Source organism: Plectropomus leopardus, chromosome 5, assembly GCF_026936395.1.
Source record: "Plectropomus leopardus strain MGB_pleo_1.0 chromosome 5, ASM2693639v1, whole genome shotgun sequence".
Taxonomy (NCBI): Eukaryota; Metazoa; Chordata; class Actinopteri; order Perciformes; family Serranidae; genus Plectropomus; species Plectropomus leopardus.
In genome coordinates this window covers 7,659,205-7,679,225 of record NC_142180.1, presented here as the reverse complement: position 1 = coordinate 7,679,225, position 20,021 = coordinate 7,659,205, and the positions used below count along the sequence as shown (strand labels likewise).

The window sequence follows — 20,021 nt, the reverse complement described above, 5'->3', positions numbered from 1 at the left end:
TATAATCAAGTCTTGAGGTTTTGATGCATTTATTGATGATAACAGTGAGTTGATACTGCTTTGGTCAGCTGGTAGCGTAGCTTTACAATGAGCATTGTGTTTGAATGGACTTCTGAATACTCAGTTTGATTACTTCATTTTATTCTTTAACTTTTAGATAACAACTGTGTTATCGTACCTTGTTAATGCAGCTCTTCTGAACAATGTTTCAGAGAGTGGATCAAGTTACTTTACAGTCCACTGACTGAGCCCAGAGAGGAGAGCAGGACTGCAGGGGCCGATTATCTCCAGACTGATAAGCTCCATTTTGCAAGTCCTCACAGCAGCTGATTAGTCAGCAGATAGATCAACTGATGCAGCATTCCCACATATGACCATGTGTTTAAGGAGGGGGTGGGGGTCAATGGTTATGTTTATCTGAGATAACAGGAGGGGAGGTGGGGTTTTTTTGGACAGAGTCGGTCTGCTTACAGTAAACAGCAGCAGGATATAAAAGATAACCCCCATCCCTCTCCAGGCATCTCTCCCACAAGACTGTGTGTGTTTGACAGAGAGAGACAGAGTCGTCCCAGGCCTTTACCATGAAGCAATGTGTGCTGTTGTCGCTGTTGTTGGCATTGGGGTGCATGCACGTCCGTGGTGCACCAGTGGAGCCGGAGGGCAGGGAGCAGGGATCGTGTGAAGATGCGTCTGCGAAGGGAGCTGCAGAACTTGCTCTCAGAAAGATCAATGAGGACCGACAGGAGGGCTACGTCTTCGCCCTGCACCGCCTGTCCAACGTCCACATGATGAACCATGTGAGTTAAAGTGAAGAATTAATGAAGTTAACAGAAAGTCTGATTTTTAAGCCACCTTTTTCCCAATTGGGGGTATGATCTGTATCTGTCAAGGCACTTGACATTTCTTTGCTAACATAGGGACACACTGACATCGTATTTCACATTTTTCAAACATGGGCTAAGTGATTGCTTGTTTTGTAATTGTCAGTATATAAGAAGCTAAAGTGATGTTTATGCTAGTAATGTATAGATTTATTGAAAAGTATATTTATATGATAGTTAAGAGTCTAAAGTATATCACTATGCATTTCCTTTTTTACAGTTAAAGTTACTAATAATCTGAGGTGCATAGACTAACATTGGTACAGTTAACATTTTGAGTCACAGTACAATTGTGTTTTAATATTTTATGTATCTGTACATACATGTATTGTTTGTTCAAATAGGCTTGTCCCTTTACCTTAAAAAGACAAATATTAAAATTTAAATTCAAAAGAATATATTGATTGTAAGGAAAAAAGCATAATCGAAATATGAAATATTATAATTTCTAATTATTATCACAGTGGCAGTGCTTCATTTATCATCAGTGATTTTAACCATTACACAATGACTGCTCCCCCACCAAGTGAGTGATCATCAGCCTACCATAGCATATTCTCATACTGTGTTTTCTATGTGTGTGTGTGTGTGTGTGTGTGTGTGTGTGTGTGTGTGTGTGTGTATGTATGTGTGTGTGTGTGTCACAGGGAGAAAACAGCATTGTTTTCTACCTCACCCTGGATGTCTTGGAGACCAACTGCAGTGTTCTCAGCAGGAAGCACTGGACAGACTGTGAGGCTCGTCCCACCCATGACACACCGGTAAAAAAACGCACGCACACAATCTTGCATGTACATGTACTAATGAACAGAGTTTATGTTAAACTTAACATTTTTGCACAAAGTGTATACTGTAAACTTAAGTGATTTTCTTTTCATTATTATGTCTTTTTAGTTCTAGTCAGTATCACATGTTTGCATGCCTAACTTAAATCAACATGTCCTAATGCATTAATTTAGCCAAAATTATAATACTCTCTTCTTCCTCCATAAAGTGTTATCTTTAAGAGAGGATGAGGACATTATCCGTTAACTTTGAAGAATACAGTAAAAGTAGAGACATTATTTGAGCAGCGCACTAAAACATGTGCTTATTGTTGTATTGGTCTTTGCAGGTATACGGACAGTGCAAAGCTGCCATCTTCATCAGTAAGGTGCACAGAGTGGTGCGTCTCTACAAATATCACTGTGATGTCAGACCAGGTAAAGAAAATGACTATAAGTTATGTAAAAAAGACATCTACCCCCACACTCACACAGTTGATAAAGGATATTTGGAAACTTGTGCCAATCTAGTGAAAAAGTTCCACATGTATAGGTTAAGTTGGACTTGTTTTATTCTCTTATGTTACATACATGCCAAAAAGCTAAACATGGCTAAATGAGACTTTGTTAAGTGCAAAACAATCTTGTGATATTTTGTGTTTTTTTTTCTTTCTGCTCAGTTCCTTCAGCAAAGGTGCATGAGCAGTGTCCTGATTGTCCAACTCTTATTGCTGTGGACAACGCTAATGTTCAGAAGGCTGCATCTCTCTCACTGAAGAAGTTCAACAACGAGAGTGGCTTGAAAAACCGTTTTGCTCTGCTCAAAGTCATCCGTGCCACCTCTGGGGTACATATTCCACATACTAGACAATAGTTTGTTCCTCTGACCAGCTTGGATTTATTTTCCAATTATTAACTCAGAAAAGTTTCTCATCATTTTGCGAAACTAAGTCATTATTTTGAGATACTATGTCATTATTTCAAGACAGATTCTCATTATTTAAAGAAAGTTTCTCATTATTTTCTTATACTAAGTCATTTTTGAATCATTTTGAGAAACAATGTCATTATTTCCAGAAAGTTTGTCATTATTTTGAAATACAAAGTCAGAATTTAGAAAGTGTTTCTCATTATTTTGTGGTACTAAATCATTATTTTGAGACACTGAGTCATTTTGAGAAATGATCCCATCATAACCAGAAAGTTTGTCATTATTTTGAGAGACAAAAACTCAGAGTCTCGTTATTTTATAATAGCAGGTCATTCTTGTGACATTCTAAGGTATTACTTTGAGAAATTCTCTCATTATAATGACTTACAGGATCTTTGTTTTTAAAAAATCACATCAGTGGAAATGGGCCTCCATAGAATCGTCCAGAGGAAACATCCCTTCAGAAAAAGCCACCTCAATGTGGTTAATCTAAATGCTTACTGTGTAATGAAAAAGTAATATTTTGCCAAATATGACTAAATACACCAAAGATCTCAAATTGTTGTGTGTATGTATGTGTGTTTGTGCATGTGTGTCCAGATGGCCACGTCGATGTTTTACAACGCAGAGTACACCATCCAGGAGACCACCTGCACTGAGAGCACTGCTGACAACTGCCCTATCATGGAGTGCGAGTTCGCTGTAAGTCCTGGCAAATTTTTATTTCTCATTTCAAAATTTGAACATTTTAATCATGATAAATGGACTTTTCATTTTAACTTCCCAATAATGGTTTTGCATGTTTAAAAGACACTTATTATGTGCTCAAGTCCACACACGCTTGTATCCTCACTGAAGTTTTTGAGAGAAATAATAAAATTAAAGATCGGCTTTTATTCTGGTTTTCTAGGTTTCAGTGTAATAAATCATGGGATTATTTGAGTTTTAGCAGGTCTATTATAGCAAAGGATTAAAGCTGAAATTCAGATTGTTAATAATAATCTTGTGTAAAGCCACAGGCGTAACCATCCCTCCTTTCTTTCCTCGCTTACTTTTTTTTTTTGTTCTATTCTCCTCAGCACAAGGGCTTCTGTAAGGGATCCCTCTTCCACACTCCCACCGGTGATCAAGAAACCAGCGTAGAGTGTGAGATCTATGAGCCTGAGGTAAGACTCACTAAGCCATGAACAAAATACACAGTGTCACATTTATTTACAAATTCTATTGTCTGTATTTTTTATTTTTCTTTGTAGTAAAAGGCAACAGCACACACAAATTATCATTCTCTTTAAATCTATAAATTCAAATTTATTAGAACTTAGGTCTTATCTTCATAGTTTGGCAGTCATTTCTACTATAACATTGTTGTTACCAAAGTGACAATCAGACTTCTGGGTCTGGTGTGTAGGATTTAGGAGGCAGAAAAGTAATACAATATGAAGAAATGAGTATGCTTTCTTTTGTGTATAATCAGCTGAAAATAAGAATTGTTGTGTTTCCTGACCTTAGAATGAGTTGCTTTAAATCTACATAGGGAGTTATTGCTCATCTGTGGAGTCTGCCATGTTCCTACAGTAAGCTAGAATGGACAAACCAAACTATGGCTCTAGATTTGCCATTTGCACTTTCCTGTTTGCCATCGTAGTCAGCAGCCCCTGTGCAACAAGCAAAACAGCATTGAAAAAACACTGACTTTTAATGTTGAACTGCTTTATTTGGGGGTTTTATTGATTTCAATAATTGAGTCTGTTTGTTTTGGAGAGGACAAAGGCGCTATAGATAGTTCGGCTCCTGGTAAAAACCTCCTGAATGTCTGGATCTTTAGTTATCAGAGAAAAAGGGTGAGCACCAATTAGCAGGTGCAGGGCTGGCGGCCCATCTGCAACAAGCCAAACAGCTCTGGAAAAACACTGATTTGTAACGAGAAACTGCTTTATTCAGTACTTCCTAAACAATGAACACTGAAGAAATCCTAACCAGGAGTTCATGCTAAGAAGTTTCAGCTGGTTGCACTCTGCAGTCCTTACCACTGGATGGCACTAAATTCTGCACACTGCCTCTTTGATGATGATGATGATGATGATGTCAAGATTTGTTTTTAGTGATAACAATGTTACCATGTAGAAAAAATGTCCAAACCAACAAAAATAAAATCCAGAATGTAATAAAGTGGAATTCTCCTTCACAACTTGCCCCAAAATATACAGTTCTGCATTTGTTTAATGCAGTTAATGTTATGTTGGTTGCTTTTTGGTTTATGGTGGATGCAGATATATTTACCCAAATATGTATGTACCACGCATCACTAATTATATCTTCACGTGTTCTCCAGGCTGCTGATAGAGAGAAGAAACACCACCTGCTGGGCGGAGAGACTGACCACAGCCACAACGACACACACCCACACAGCCAGAGCCACGACCAGGCACACACTGCCGACGACACGCACACACACGACCACGTGCATGACCACACCAAGAGCCACACTCATCACGACCAAACCCACACGCATGCTGATGACAGCGATCACCACCACACACACGACCACGATGCAAGCAGCGGCCACAGGCACGCTCACGCCCACTCCCATGACCATGGCCATGGCCACGATCATGTGCACACTCATCATGCCAAGGCACACGACCACAGCGGCGACGTGCCCAACCAGCACCATGACTACAAGCATGGCGACGGCGTGCACACCCACGAGCACGACCACGAGCTAGCTCTAGACCACGACCACAAGCACGCTCACCTGCATGAGCATGAGCACCACCACCATCACCACGAGCACGAGCACGAGACCACAGCCCACGACCACCCAGAGGGCATGGTGAGGATGCTGCCCGCCATGGACCAGCCACAGACCCTGCCTTCCTTCCCTGACACCCCCGCCGGCCCTGAGGTGGGAGTCACTCTGCCCCTCAAGCCCGACCCCCAGATCCCCGATCAAATGGAGCCCACCATCGAGGCCTTCCCCACCTCAGTCTCAGCCCAGTGCCCCCCAGCAGCCGCAGGAACCACCCTAGTGGAGCAAGTCTTCGCTGAGGACCCCATGTTCAAGGCAGCTGCATAAGGTGGAGCTCAACTGGAAACTAAATGAATCTTTAGTAAAACTTGCAGACAAAAAAAAACAAAAACCAGCCTGAAGTGAAGACATGAAAACATTTAGAATATTTGCTATAGATACATTTATGGACAATATAACATGCCTCAAAACATTATATGTAGCCTACAACTACAGTAACATTAACTTCACCCAGTTTTTTTCCACATTTTCAGAGGAAATTGGATGTAAGTTATAGAAATAATAAAACCACCAAACTGGTAATTTTCATTATAACCCTCAGAGACAACAGTATTGTAGAAACCAAACACCATGGCCACACAACAGTTTATAGATCCCCATATTGAGTCACTGCACAATCAAGCTGGCAAACATGAAAGTTTTTTGTTTGTATGTTTTCTGTGTTTGGCTGCACAAAACAATAAATTATACCACAAATAATCACCCAGTGTTTTTGTATTGATCAAGATCAAGGCAAATGTTGTTTTGATTCAAAACACATCCCCAACTTTCCTGTTTCTTGTCAATGATCTCTCTACTGTCACAGTTTCCAAAAATGCAGTGAAAATACATTTGAAAAAGCTTGTGGTTATAGGTGACAAGCAGCAGATGGCATCTAAACTACACATTACTATTACTACAGGCTGACTTCAAAATAAAAGGTCACCTCCAGTGAATCACATTCATTCAACAAGTCAGTCGGTCAGTCTATTATATGTGCGTGATTAAATAAATACTTAATACTTAAAAAAAATAAAATGAATGAATCAATGAATATTTTTTTAAAAAGTAGAAATTAATACACTAACAAATAGAAAAGATACATGAATAAATATAACAAAATTGGTAATATTAGATAATACATTAAAATGTATTAAAAGGTAGATGTAAAATAATAATAATATAATATTAAATGTATTTATTCTTTTGTTCATGCAAATAAGTATTGTTTGTGTATTTATTTGATAATTTATAAATGACAGACTAACTGAATGACTTGTTGATCAGCGGAACGGAGGTTTATTTTGAAGTCACTTCTTCCATGCCCTTATGTAAGGTGGCAGCTAATTAGATCACCTTTGTAGTAGTGGAGGTTGGCTTGACTGCAGTCATAAACAATTACATTTTAGCAAATTTTCCAAAACCACTGATGAATAGCCAACACCAGTAACGTAGGTCATCTGTGTGCATCACTATCAGTTTGCTTTGGAAACACTCTGTGTTGTGATGTGTTGAAGCTTTTTCTTCATGTTTTGTGATGTGGTATTTGTAGTGTTTCCTTAACCTTTAGAGACTGTTTGACGCATTTTACGCTCTTTTTATTCTTAACTTTTTGATAAATTTGGCTGTGCTCATGCATATGTCATAAATTTGGCAAGATTGTGTATTTTTGTTTAATCTTGGAATTCCTAGCTCAGCTCCTACAATACGTCTAAAACACATTGTGTAAACAAAACTGTTAAATTTAAACTGTTAAGTGCAAAAAAAGTGCCATTCAAACCCATTCAAACTGCAAATTTTGATCCCACAGCCATCAAAGCATACAAACACACATTATTTTTGGTAGTCATCCTGGGCTTTTGCCTTGGAATTTGTACTATTGTCCACATAATGACGTATTTTACTGTTGTAACAGTAAAATACCACCCCAGGGTGCTGCAGAACAAAATATGTCAGGGAGAGACTCACAGTTTAGGAAGGGTCAAGCCTGGATGTGATGAAAGCAGCTGCATACATAACTTGACTTGTTTTAGTGGAGGAACTCTTTAAAGTGAGCTATCAGGTCTGCTGTTAAGTTACAGAAATATTTTTTCTGGATGATCTGCAGCTTTTTTTTCAGCAACTAAGCATGTGAACTTTTGCTGTTTTTTTAGTATGGCAGCTAGAAGCAGTGAAAACTAACCTGCAGCAGTAGAAAGAATACACAAACTTCTGTCACATGCACACAATGCTGCTCCCCACAGACTGTACACATTGTATAGAGATAATGATAAATACATTCATGTGGGTTTATTTCAAATAAAGCGTCACACAAGAGAGCAATGTCAATGTCAATGTTTTTGATTTTGTTTATTTGTGTAACTACTGTTTTTCAGGATATCTCAAAAAATACAGCATAGATGTCGCTGACATTTGGTGGAAAATCTTCATAAAATTGTGGCTGTAGTAGGCCAAGCCTTTTTGGAAGATTTTGGGAAAGCTTTTTTTTTTTTAATGAAAATGTTTTGTAATGATAAAGGAGGAGTTTTGAAATGTGGTGCAAATTGGATCCAAACCGAATGTTCAACGTAGTTTATAAGCTCTTGCTAACAAACACAAACTCATAAATATATGTAACTTTTTATTGTAGCTTTTACGCAGCAAATGCAACTGCATCAGCTCTAGAACAGTATAAACTATGCTTACCCACTTTGTTTACATTATCCTTTTGGACATTTATTGGTCATCAGCTTTTACACACTCAGCAAACAGCTCTTATCTGTGTTCTGTAGCCTTAAAGTCAGCCTACACAGAACTGACAACTGCAGCTCTGCTTAGATTGCCTTCACAATGATGATAAAGTGTGTCATTTCCAGTCAGGGATTGTACCCAGGCCAAAAAAAATACAGAATTTACGGATGATTGGATGAGATCACGTCTACTTACAGTATTATGTACAGAGGATGCAGTGCAATCACAATAATTAGGCAAAAGCTGTACCTTTTGAAGAAAAAACAGTTGTGGCTAAAAGGAGGCATCAAAATGTCCCAAGAAGCTTCTTATTAACCTTTTGAAACCTGGATCTACATGCTGTGTTAAGATGCCCGTAACAAGCATTTAAAACTTTGAAATGTGAGCACTTTGGTTTGATTTCTCTTAGAAACATTGGGAGAAAAAGCAATCTGGCATGACATGTCTCACAAACGGCTAAAAGAAAATGTGAAAGAAAATGACCTGAAATTAGCTTTAAAAAGGAAATAGAGAATGATTGAAAATTTATCAAATAACTATGGTGCAAAAAACATGAAAAATGATTTACAATAATAGTAATTGTGTACTTAAAATTAAGTTACAGAAAAAAAATTATTGTTTTATCACTTTTTCAGGTAATTTCCTGTTTTTGTTATTAAACTTTTTGTTTTTGTTTCTTGTTTGGGCTAATTACAAGTGATTTTCTTGATAATTTGGGGGTCATTTCTTGTTCAGTTACCCATTGCCCTTTTCCACATTTTTGTGAGAAATCAAGCCAATTTTCTCAGTTTGAAGGGGTTAAACTGCTCATGCAGCACAATTCACTGCTGGTCTTCAACCAAATTCTGCACTTTGCACATAGAAAAACCAAAAAAGGGCACAGAGATATCCACCCTATAAAAAAAGATATATATATATATATATATATATATATATATATATATATATATATATATATATATATATATATATATATATATATATATATATATATTGAGGGTTGTACAAAATTGATACGTTTACGAGTCACTTGTGGTGACCTGCAACCTATGACCCACTTTTAGACCATAACCAAACAGTTGAGAACCCATGCTCTAACTGTCTCCTTTAAACCACAATACAACAAATGCTGAGGATGACTAATTTTCACTCCTGTCATCTAAAAAGGAGGCAAGAATTGTTAGTCACATGACATAGGTAGGCTGGGTATTTGGTGTCAAGAGCATTACTTAATTTGAAACCTGTTTTTGTTTAAACATGCAGGGGGAGAGTTCACAGAATAAATAAAAAATCGATCATCTCCAGCAATGCCAAGGAAATTTGATCTTTGAATTGAACATTAGGCCAATAGAGGATAATTAACTCAGTCACATTATCATTTGGGAAGAGCAGAGATTTGAGGCTTTAACGAGGCTTTTGGCTTCTGTGACATTTGGGGCTAGAGCCCCAGCAGACACCCACTGCTCCGCCCCTGATGACCATGCTCTGTGGGATTTGCTGCAGCATTTTTCCGCAATAATAATGTCACATTTACCCTTTGACACCTGAGCAAATTTTGTTGCCATGGAGAGCAAGCAATGAGCAACTTCAAAGATGACCTAAAAATTAGCACAAAATTAGTAAAACAAATTTAGGAAAATTACTGATGTCGATCCAGGTTTCAAAGGGTTAAAGAAATGAAATTAGGTGCATCATATTCAATAAGCATTCTTTGATTGAACTCTTTTCCCCTGTTCCCCAGTGCACTATGACCCTCAGTCAGTGTGAGCCAGCCATTGGCCTGCAGAGCAGCAGATAGCAGCTGTTTGCTCATCATTTGGGAAAGAGGTGAAAGTCCAGCATCAGCCTCACATGTGTCTGTCCAAACCCTGTCTGGAAGAAATAGGATAACAAGTCTTGCAAAGGAAGGTTTATGAACCAGTGCTTGTTTTAAATGTTACTTATTTGCCTGGATAAGCCTTAGTGATTTAACTGGATAAAATAAGTTTTCTTGGCCTAATCTTTGTTTGTTTGTGTGTGTGTGTGTGTGTGTGTGTTAGAGGATGAGTGTGTACCTGCTGGTCCTATGTCTGGCTTTGCTGCAGCAGGAGGGAATAGCCAGGCCAGACCCTCCAGGCTGCACTAGCCCTGAGGCGGTGAGGGTGGCGGAAGAAGCCCTGGAGCAGATTAACCAGGACCGCACAGACGGATACATCCTGAGCCTCAACAGACTATATGACCTCTCTCGCACTCTTGAAATGGTGAGGGCCAACACTCATGCACACATACGCACAAACACGCACACATGCAAACACAAATACATGTCTTGCAAGATGCAACAGTATTTGCAGGGATGGGGGGACCAGCATCCTCCTCTGCAGAGCCACAAAAAAAGAAGACAAGTAAGATGAGAATTTATAATTTAAATATGAAAAGAAATATTAAAATGTGTGTGTGTGTGTGTGTGTGTGTGTGTGTGTGTGTGTGTGTGTGTGTGTGTGTCCAGGAGAAAGGTGGTTCCCTGTACAAACTGACCATTGATGTCATGGAAACCAAATGCCACATCATCAGCGGGAAACCATGGAAACAATGCGAAGTCAGAGATATTGGTGATCTACCAGTAAGTACCACATGGTGGCATACTTTCACTCTTCAAGATCAAAAGAGTAAATGCTTTTTTGGGGGCGCCACGGATATAACATCAACCAAAGGCTAAACTATGACTCAGTTAGCTTTTTGAATGTGTTGTTACACTGATGCTGAATTTATGTTTTGTCTTTGGTTTATATTACCTATGTTTACCAATTGGTTTGGTTATACTGTATGTGCATTTTTTCAATACTAAGTATGTACTGTTAGTCTGTGTGTTTGTGTCCTTCAGGCATATGGAGAGTGTGAGATATCTGTCTACGCTGACTCTCAAGTCAAACTGCAAAGCTACTCCTGTGCACTTCGTGAAGGTAGATTAATGGAGTCATTAAGACTCATTCGGGATTTTTTCTTTGATTGTTATCACTGGATTAAATGGCCATTATTAGTGGTTGTAGCCTGCTAGGAGGTTCAAAAAAATGTTGTCATTTCATTAAATGGTCGTCATTTATTGTCAGGCAGCGGTCTCTAGTGGACGTAGTAATTATGAAAAGAGCAAAACAGGGAAGTCAGGAGACTTAGTGTAAATAGCAACAAGAGGACAGGGTAATCCATCATGTTCCCATCCCAAATTGTCACATATTGCCATTTTGCAGTGGACCTCTGTGTCTTCATATTACGCTCTAGGTATCCTGTGTCTGCTATTGACATTCTGGGATTCCACTACTGTTACCGTGATTGTCAACACAACCGCATGGTGGGATTAAGCTGCATGTGATTATGTTTAGGCAACAAAAGCATGCTGGCACAGATGAGGAAGGAGGCACATGTTACAGTGTAGAAAAAACAACACATTCAGACGGGAAGTGAACACTGGACTCCTACATGAAAGTCCGGGGTTCGTTGGATCAATTCACTGCCCTATAGGGACCTCACTGCTCTTATATTATGTCGTTACCAGCAGTGTTTCAACCTGACCATATAATACACAACTTGAGGGTGTATTATAAGGATGCAACAGATTCTGTCTGGCTGCTTTCTCAACTGATGTAGACCATCTGTGTATCATGCTGCTATGGCAGGTGCCATCCAGTGGTGTCTAAAAACACACATAACAGTTCGGTCAGGCCGTGTTCTCACTTGACGACGTCTATCATGTGGACGCGAAAGGTACTTTTTGGTGTCAGGATCTTATGATAAAAGCATTGCAAAAGTGACACTATTTCAAGACTTCTGAATGAGAATGGGCTGGTAGGTCAGGGTGATGGATGGATCAAGCAACCACAGGACTTTAATCTAGAAGACCGTTGTCGTAACATGCTTAGCCTATTTCAAAATTTGTCGCAAAATAAGAATACTTACTTTAATGCAAAACACAATCTTTTTCTAAACATAACCACCTTGATTTGGCACCTAAACCTAACAAAAGTCAAACTCAAACCTAAGTGCCATCTTATAGCAAGACAAAGAATTATTAAATTAATCTATTTTTCTTACAATATACAAACAATCACAACAAACTAATGTAACATGAACGTTCACATAGGCTTAATTAACTATACCACATTCATTTACTTCACACGCTTGGAAGTATTTAAGTTTAGCGAGTGAAGAAGAACTTCTTGGGAAAAAGAGGGATGCTGCACATAGATGAAAACAGTTGATGATGGAGGTTAGGGAAAGAGTACCTGTGATTGTACAAATCACCTCAGCCCTTTGACCCTGTTCATTCTTGTTTCTTTAGTTCCCGCCACTGCAGTGGTGGCTGTGTGTCCGGACTGCCCCACAGCCGAAAACCTGAACGAGCCCATCGTCAAAGAGACAGCCAATCTGTCCCTGCAGAGGTTCAATGAGGAGAGCAGCCTCGCCAACTACTTTACTCTGGAGAACATTAACAGAGCCAGTTCACAGGTTACGAAAAAAAATCTTTAAAATTTCTTTAAAAAAAACATTAGTGATGAGTTTTGGTGTTATATGTGTTGCAGTATTGTCTGACTGATTGTATGTTTTCATGACCAGCAGAGTAAGAAAGAATAAGCTTTGAAGTTTACTGATGAACTACATCTAAAACCTTCCAAACTAATCAATTATAAATTCTTACTTTTGGGGAGAAACTGCAGTAAATCAATTACAAAATAAATGTAATTGTAATTAGTTACAGTTACTGAGAAAAAAAATAATTAAAGTACAGTTACCAATCAATACGTTGCTGATTACAAATAGGATTACACTTCTCTTCTTTCTTTTTTTTTTTGGCTTTGTCAGTGGGTTGTTGGTCCATCCTACTTTGTGGAATTCACCATTGTGGAGACAGTGTGTTCAAAGAAAACAGAAGAAAGTGAACTAAGTAACTGCCAACCAATGGACTGTCAGTTTGCAGTAAGACACACAAACACGTACCAGTGTATTAATAGTGTTTAAATACATGATTTTGTGTACTTGCTCTTCGTTCCACCCAAACTCTAAAGTCAGAATCAGCTATTCTTGATTTCTTTTCTCCCAGCATAGAGGCTTCTGTTTGGGCACACACATGGCCCACGACGACCAATTTGAAATGAGACTCCCTGTCGGAAAGAAGGCCAGCTCATTTCAGACCCGAAAGCCTGTAGAGGTGAAGTGTGAGATCTACGAACCTCAGGTACCTGAGTTCAGATTAGGGCTAACACACACTAACATGATCAATCTGTAGATTATTTTCTCGATTAATGGATTAGTTGTCTGGTCTATAAAACGTCAGAAAATGGTTGAAAAAATAAAGGAGAAAAAAAGTGTTTCCCAGAGCCTAGTTGACATCCTTAAATGGCTTGTTTTGTCCATGAAGCAAAGATATTCAGTTTGCTGATGTAGAGGAAATATTTATATTTCAGAAGCTGAAATAGATTTTTTTTTACAAGTTTTATAAAATATATTTTTCACAAATAAACTTCTGTTATTAACAAAAAAGAGAACGATGAAAGAAGGAAAAAAAGGGCAAGAAAAGATAAATAATATTGTATTCAGGGGTTTAGAAGGATGTCAGAAAGGTCAACCATGTTTTTGTGAATTCTGTCTAAACTAGGCTAGTTATGGGAGGAGGCTGGTGCATGATTCCTAAAGTGGTCTACAAAAGGTTGCCAGATCTAGTGCAATTTGTCCCCACACCCTCTAAGTGTGAATTTAATCTTTTAGGGCCTCAGAGGGCAAAATGGGTTGGAGCCCGTATTTGTTTCCAATTTAATAATGTCAGCCGGCATACAAGTAGAATCACAAATTATGTGTTATGTTGAGAGCTGTTTAACACAAGATCAGAACTTTTAATTCAAAAGAGTGCAGTCAGTCATTTGAAATGGGTGTAAAACAACAAAATAATTCTTTTAATTCATCTGCCAATCTATAAATTGTATTTTTTATTTCCTGATATCTCACTACTTACAGTCTTACCACTTACTTCCATATGTTCTTGTACAGTTTCCTGTAATCAGTCAGTAGTAACTCAAACAGTTGGCCACACTGTCTCTTTTCTGTTCCCTGCAGGCTGCAGCTGTGGAGGAGCAGGTCCATGCAAAAGCAGACAGTGGACACACTGAGCATCAGCCCCACAACCACACACACCTGCACGCCCATGAGCACATGCACTCAGTCACACCCAGCCCAGACGTCGTCGTCTCCAAGCCTCGGGGCTCCCTCGGGACTGTGACGGAACAGCCTGCCCCTGTCCGGTCCGCCCCAGCAGCCAGCTCCTGTCCCAGCCCACACAGACACAATCTGGGTATAGACGGACTCAAGATCTGAATGGCTGGACCAGGACAGTCTTTGATCAATTACTTAAGATAATGTCTTTTCCTGCACAAAGTTATTAGTTAATAATTTATAACCCAGGAGTAAAAAAAAGTAAAATATGCACACACATAATAATCCTTGCAAATAATCAGATTATATCATTTTTTTGCTTCAACTTTACATAGAAAGAGGTTGAATCATTTTCTCACATCACATGGGAGATTGAGCACCGATTAGTTGCTCTGTCAATATTTGTTTGGCATTAGAGTAGAGAGAAGTGTTGTAGGTGCGACTGAATCAATTTTGTCTGAAGGTCCCAAAGTGTTGGACTACATTTGTTGATGTATTTCTCTGCAATACAAACCAGTTTGAGTAACTTCAGCATCACCGATTTAAAATTGTAATCTTTACATTGCATGATTTTTTTTTTTAATTATAATTTACTAATTTAATAAATTTAGCACTTGATAACGCGGTAATAATAATTACTGCTAAATAACTATTGCAGTAAAAATCAAGCTGACAAAAACTAGCTTTGTTGTTTGGTTTATTTCACATTATGTTTTTTTTTTCCAGAGACTGACAAATATGTTTAATGTATCAGATTATGCAGGAGGTAAAAATGTGAAGGCTACAGTACAAATGTTCCACTGTAATGAACTCATCAACATATAGCCTCGACCTACTGGAAACCTCATTTTATAATATATACCTAGATCATCATCACTTTCCATGTTTTGTGTTCAGACACCTCTCACAAGCATTTAAATCTCTGAAACCGGAGCAGATTGGCTCCATTTATTTTGAAAATATGGCAAAAAGGCAAAGAGCAACGCGGCAAGAAATGTGACACAAAGGTGACAAGAAAAGTGACCTGAAAAAAAGAAATAAGAAAGATATAAGAATTTTATTTAAACTGAAAACAGTATTTATCATTATTATTATTATTATAATTATTTTTTTAAAAAAATGCTAAAATTATGTTCAAGAGGGAAAAAAATCTATTTTTTAGAGCTTCCTTTAGGGGTCAAGTCATTTCCTTGTTTGTTGCGTTCTTTATTTTTCTTTTCTTTTGCAAATTTTCAGGTAATTGTTAGATAAATTCTTGGTGTCAAAGGGTTAAGTGTCATTCAGTGAAACATGAGGAGGACCATTTTCCAGTTGTTTCACTCACCTCCTAAATAACAGGCAGGTAGGCTGCTTAGTTGTTGCTATGCAAATCATGTCCAAAATGGACCAGTGAAACTGATGCAGATCAGGGTGGCACAGTGATATTGTAGTGCTCGCTTTGGTGTAAAACTTCAATTTAAAACTCACATTATAGGCCGACCATGATATCAGTTACAGTTGCACACTAAAACTAAAAATCTAGCTTCTGGGGTTTTTTATTTAGCTTCATGCATTTTGTATTTATTTATTTATATGTGATTCGAGATGTAAACACCATATTGTCTGTAAGATTAGGGTTTGTAACAGTTAAGGTTCTTACCTTAGGTTGTGAGCATCATAGGGGGGTTATTAGCCAAAGAAGGCATATTAGTCATTTAAAAAAAAACTTCCCCCTTCACCGTTGTTCATGCTGAATAAAAATAAAAATGTTTTCCAAGCTTAATTAAGACGAAAAGTGAGATGGGGTGATGTTCTTTGAGTAATTATAGCTCAAAACACAGTAATAACCTCAATCAATAGAGTCCTCCTCCGTCTATTCTCGATGTTGTGTAGCAGGTGCTCAGAGGACATAAATAGCTCTAGCTCTAGCTCGCCGTGATCGTATAGTGGTTAGTACTCTGCGTTGTGGCCGCAGCAACCCCGGTTCGAATCCGGGTCACGGCAGTGTTTTCCAATCCTCAGCTCCTGTACAGTCAGAAGAAGCTCTGGGTATCCCAAAAAAAGGATTAACTCCAGAATTAGAAAAGACTGTTGTTGTTACAATGTACAAATATTCACAACAAAGCTACATAATAGGGAATTTCTAAACTAAATATATACACTGCACCACATTCGGTGCATTTACTACCCAACAAAACATATAGATGTAGTTCAACTTAGCTGCACATGGACCAACTGCAAAATACAAATGTATGTATTTCGACATCAAAATATGTAATTTTAAAGCATATGAAAGGGACTATTCTGCTAACTTTTTCTACTTAAATGGGTTGTTAATAACTACTGCAATATTATTATTATATCTAGTGCTATACTCACCTTCACCCTTATTTTTAGTTCATTTAAAGATTTGAAGCCTGCAGTATTATATATGAGTTACAAAGCATAGGCGGAAGATAATTAAAAGTCAAAAACAAACCCAGCATGACAACTTCATCACAGTGGTAACTGGATGCACCTGCACAGCATGTGATATAAAAATGAAAAGACAGACATATGTGCCTTTTGGAGTCCCCAGGAGATGGAAAGACCAGAGACATCCACAAGGCCTGTTTAGATCCCCCAATCATTCAGACAGACATAACTTTTCTAGGTTGCTTACTCAAATGCATAGACTTATTTAATGAGATGTCTGTAAGCCAATAACAGTGTTACATATCATCTAAAGTGGACTCCAATAGAGCCACGCCTCCTGTTTTAACAAGCAAGACTGACCATGAGGCAAGGAGTAAATGTAAGGCAAGTTTCAGTCTTTTGATAAGTACACAATTTATGTTAAAACTTTTCTTAAGGTAAACATGAGATGTTATATTACTTACTATTACTACATGTCACTAAAATTAAACAGTAAATACCATCTGTATAAGGCTACAAACCATTCATTCATTTTCCATAACCGCTTGTCCTCATTAGGGGGCCTGGAGCCAATCAGGCGGAAGGCGGGGTACACCCTGGACAGGTCACCAGACCATCGCAGGGCCGACATATATAGACAGACAACCTTTCTCACTCACAGTTACAACTAAGGGCAATTTAGAGTTATCAGTGTGACCTGAATGTCTTTGGACTGCAGGAGGAAGCCGGAGACCCTGGAGAGAACCCACGCAGAAACAGGGAGAACATGCAAACTCCACACAGAAGGGCCCCTGCTCTCAGACCAAATCCCATGTCCCATGAACCAGGGACCCTCTTGCTGTGAGGCAACAGCGCTAACCACAACGCCACCGTGCAGCCTAGCTACATCTCAGTGTAACTTTAAAGAACACTACCGATCAAATAACTTTATGTTTGTTTTGATCTTGATTTTTGCAAACACAGTATTGCTTTTTAAGATTAAGGCGTGATTCGGTTAATGCTCCTACCTTAGGCTGCAACTATCATAGTCTGATTACTGGCCGAAGTAGGCTGTTAGTCATTCAAAAAAATAAATAAATAAATAACCTTCCCCTTCACCTACATTCATTCACAATTGAGATTATATTCTATATGTAATTATAGCTTAACATAACAAAAACAAAGTAAAAGCCTCCAGCAAGTCCTCCTCTGTCACCAACTGATCTGGATCAAGTGACTATAGGACTCAAACAGCCCCAGCTCTAGCTTGCCATGATCATATAGTGGTTAGTACTCTGCGTTGTGGCCACAGCAACCCCGGTTCAAATCCGGGTCACAGCAGCATTTTCAGCTCCTCTGCTGCAGTACAGTGTTCAGAAGTCGTGGTGATCGCAGTCTCACTTGGCAAATACAGTTTCACTCCAGGCTTAAACGAAACTGTTGTTGTTACAATGAACAAATATTCACAGCAAAGCAACAGAATAGGAGTTAAGTTGAACTTAACTTTACTGATGATGACCACTGCACCACATTCAGTGCATTTACTACCCAACAGTACATATAAATGTGGTAGTAGCAGCACATGGACCAACTTATAAATATATATGATGTTAATATTAATGATTTTTTTCAGTCACTAGGAGATGGAAACAGCAGAGACATCCCCAAGGTACTTTGAGTCCTCAATGTGGTAAAAAGTCTTTTTAAAACCCCTTTAGATCTTCAGTTTATTCCAATGGACATAACTTTCCTAGGTTGTTTACCCAAACGCACAGATTTATTTAATGGGATGTCTGTAAGCCAATCACAGTGTTCCACATCATCCAAAGTGGACTACTATAGAGCAACGCCCCCTTTTTTTAACAAGCATGACTGACTATGAAGCAAGGAGGAAATGTGGGGCAAGTTTCAGTCTGTTAACTATATTTTTTAAGTACATAATATGTGTTTACACTGTGTTTAAACTAAACATGAAATATGCTATACTGCTGCACAATATGAACAAGTTCTTGGTATCCCAGTTTGACTTGGCAAACACTCCAGGCTTAGAGGAAACTGTTGTTGTTGTTGTTGTTGTTGTTGTTGTTGTTGTTGTTGTTGTTGTTGTTGTTGTAATGTACAAATATTCACAACAAAGTAACAGAATGGGAGTTAAGGTTCACACATTCACAGCATTTACTACCCAACAATAGATATAGATGTAGTTTAATTGAGTAGCACATGGACAAAACCCAAAATACAGACTGATATTTTAATGCATTAGGTAATGCATGTTTAATGCAATAAACTGTGATAATAAAAAGCTAAATTTAGTTAATGGGGAGGTGCAGCACTCGCTCATCTTTTGCTCAGCAGACTCAGGAGCAGTTTCAGCTGTAGTGGAGGCCTTCAGAGGATGTTGTCAAAGTGAGAAATCATTTTATTTTAATGTCATTAATTTGAAGTTTTGATAGTGAAACTGAAAAAGACCATTTATGGTTGTTTTACTCACCTGCTGCAAAATCATGTTCAGCAATGAGAGGTGGGATGAATGGAGATCATGGTGACACAAAGTGAATGTGTGGCACTTTTGATAAAAAAAAACTGATTTAAAAAGTTATATTATGTCCTCATATCACTTATAAAACACACTGAAACTAAAGACACTAAATACCATCTGTATAAGGCTACAACTCAGTGTAACTTTAAACACCACTGATGGAATAATTGCAGATAAAATTCAGTTATTTAAACTTTTTTCTTTAACTTTATGCATATTTTGATATTTTTGTGATTCCAGCTGCAACCATCATAGTGGGTTTATTAGCCAAAGTTGGCTTTTAGTCATACAAAAAGTAAAATACCTTTCTCCTTCATCTACATTCTGAATTTTCTAGAAGATGTTTCTAAGATGAATACAGACCTGAACACTGAGATAATGTTCTCTGAGTAATTGTAGCTTAACATAACACAAACACAGTAGTAGCCTCCAGCAACAGACTCTGCCTCTGTCATGTGCTCTGGATCAAGTGACTATAGAGCTCAAATAGCCCCAGCTCTAGCTCGCCGTGATCATATAGTGGTTATTAATCTGCGTTGTGGCCGCAGCAACCCCGGTTCAAATCCGAGTCATGGCAGTGTTTTCAGGTCCTTTGTTGCAGTACAATGTTCGGATGGCATTGCGATCGCAGTCTGACTTTACAAACACAGTTTCCCTCCAGACTTAGAGGAAACTGTTGTTACAGTGTACAAATATTCACAGCAAAGCAACAGACAAAGCTAAACTAAATACGAACACTGCACCACATTCAGTGCAGTTACTACAAAAAAGTAAAGTACATAACGTGTTCAAATTGTGTTTAAAGTAAACATGCAATGTTACATTGCATATAAAAGAT

The 20,021-nt window shown here is 38.3% G+C and overlaps 2 protein-coding genes and 1 non-coding gene across 3 annotated transcripts; all 3 read left to right on the top strand.

The window, feature by feature from the left end:
• The first annotated feature begins 510 nt into the window (after positions 1-510).
• Positions 511-6,087, top strand: fetub (fetuin B). Its single transcript, XM_042481283.2, has 7 exons — positions 511-797; positions 1,529-1,642; positions 1,996-2,083; positions 2,326-2,492; positions 3,177-3,278; positions 3,656-3,742; positions 4,909-6,087. Exons 1-7 carry the CDS (start codon positions 582-584, stop codon positions 5,650-5,652), a joined length of 1,518 nt encoding a protein of 505 aa, XP_042337217.2. The 5' UTR covers positions 511-581; the 3' UTR covers positions 5,653-6,087.
• A 3,856-nt stretch (positions 6,088-9,943) lies between these two features.
• LOC121941309 (fetuin-B) lies at positions 9,944-14,953 on the top strand. Its single transcript, XM_042484077.2, has 7 exons — positions 9,944-10,334; positions 10,580-10,693; positions 10,955-11,033; positions 12,407-12,573; positions 12,928-13,041; positions 13,166-13,300; positions 14,176-14,953. The coding sequence occupies exons 1-7, from the start codon at positions 10,137-10,139 to the stop codon at positions 14,431-14,433; spliced, it is 1,065 nt and encodes a 354-aa protein (XP_042340011.2). The 5' UTR covers positions 9,944-10,136; the 3' UTR covers positions 14,434-14,953.
• A 1,229-nt stretch (positions 14,954-16,182) lies between these two features.
• Positions 16,183-16,254, top strand: trnah-gug (transfer RNA histidin (anticodon GUG)). Its single transcript has one exon. It is a non-coding gene; the product is annotated as a tRNA-His (tRNA).
• Positions 16,255-20,021: the final 3,767 nt, after the last annotated feature.

What these genes read in the sequence shown, in the direction of transcription:
- LOC121941309 (XM_042484077.2), top strand. Translation starts at nt 10,137, where the DNA reads ATGAGTGTGTACCTGCTGGTCCTATGTCTGGCTTTGCTGCAGCAGGAG. An exon ending in GAGATATTGGTGATCTACCA is followed by an intron (nt 10,694 to 10,954) that starts GTAAGTACCACA and finishes TGTGTCCTTCAG; the next exon opens with GCATATGGAGAGTGTGAGAT. An exon ending in CAATGGACTGTCAGTTTGCA is followed by an intron (nt 13,042 to 13,165) that starts GTAAGACACACA and finishes CTTTTCTCCCAG; the next exon opens with CATAGAGGCTTCTGTTTGGG.
- fetub (XM_042481283.2), top strand. Translation starts at nt 582, where the DNA reads ATGAAGCAATGTGTGCTGTTGTCGCTGTTGTTGGCATTGGGGTGCATG. An exon ending in TCACTGTGATGTCAGACCAG is followed by an intron (nt 2,084 to 2,325) that starts GTAAAGAAAATG and finishes CTTTCTGCTCAG; the next exon opens with TTCCTTCAGCAAAGGTGCAT. An exon ending in GTGAGATCTATGAGCCTGAG is followed by an intron (nt 3,743 to 4,908) that starts GTAAGACTCACT and finishes CGTGTTCTCCAG; the next exon opens with GCTGCTGATAGAGAGAAGAA.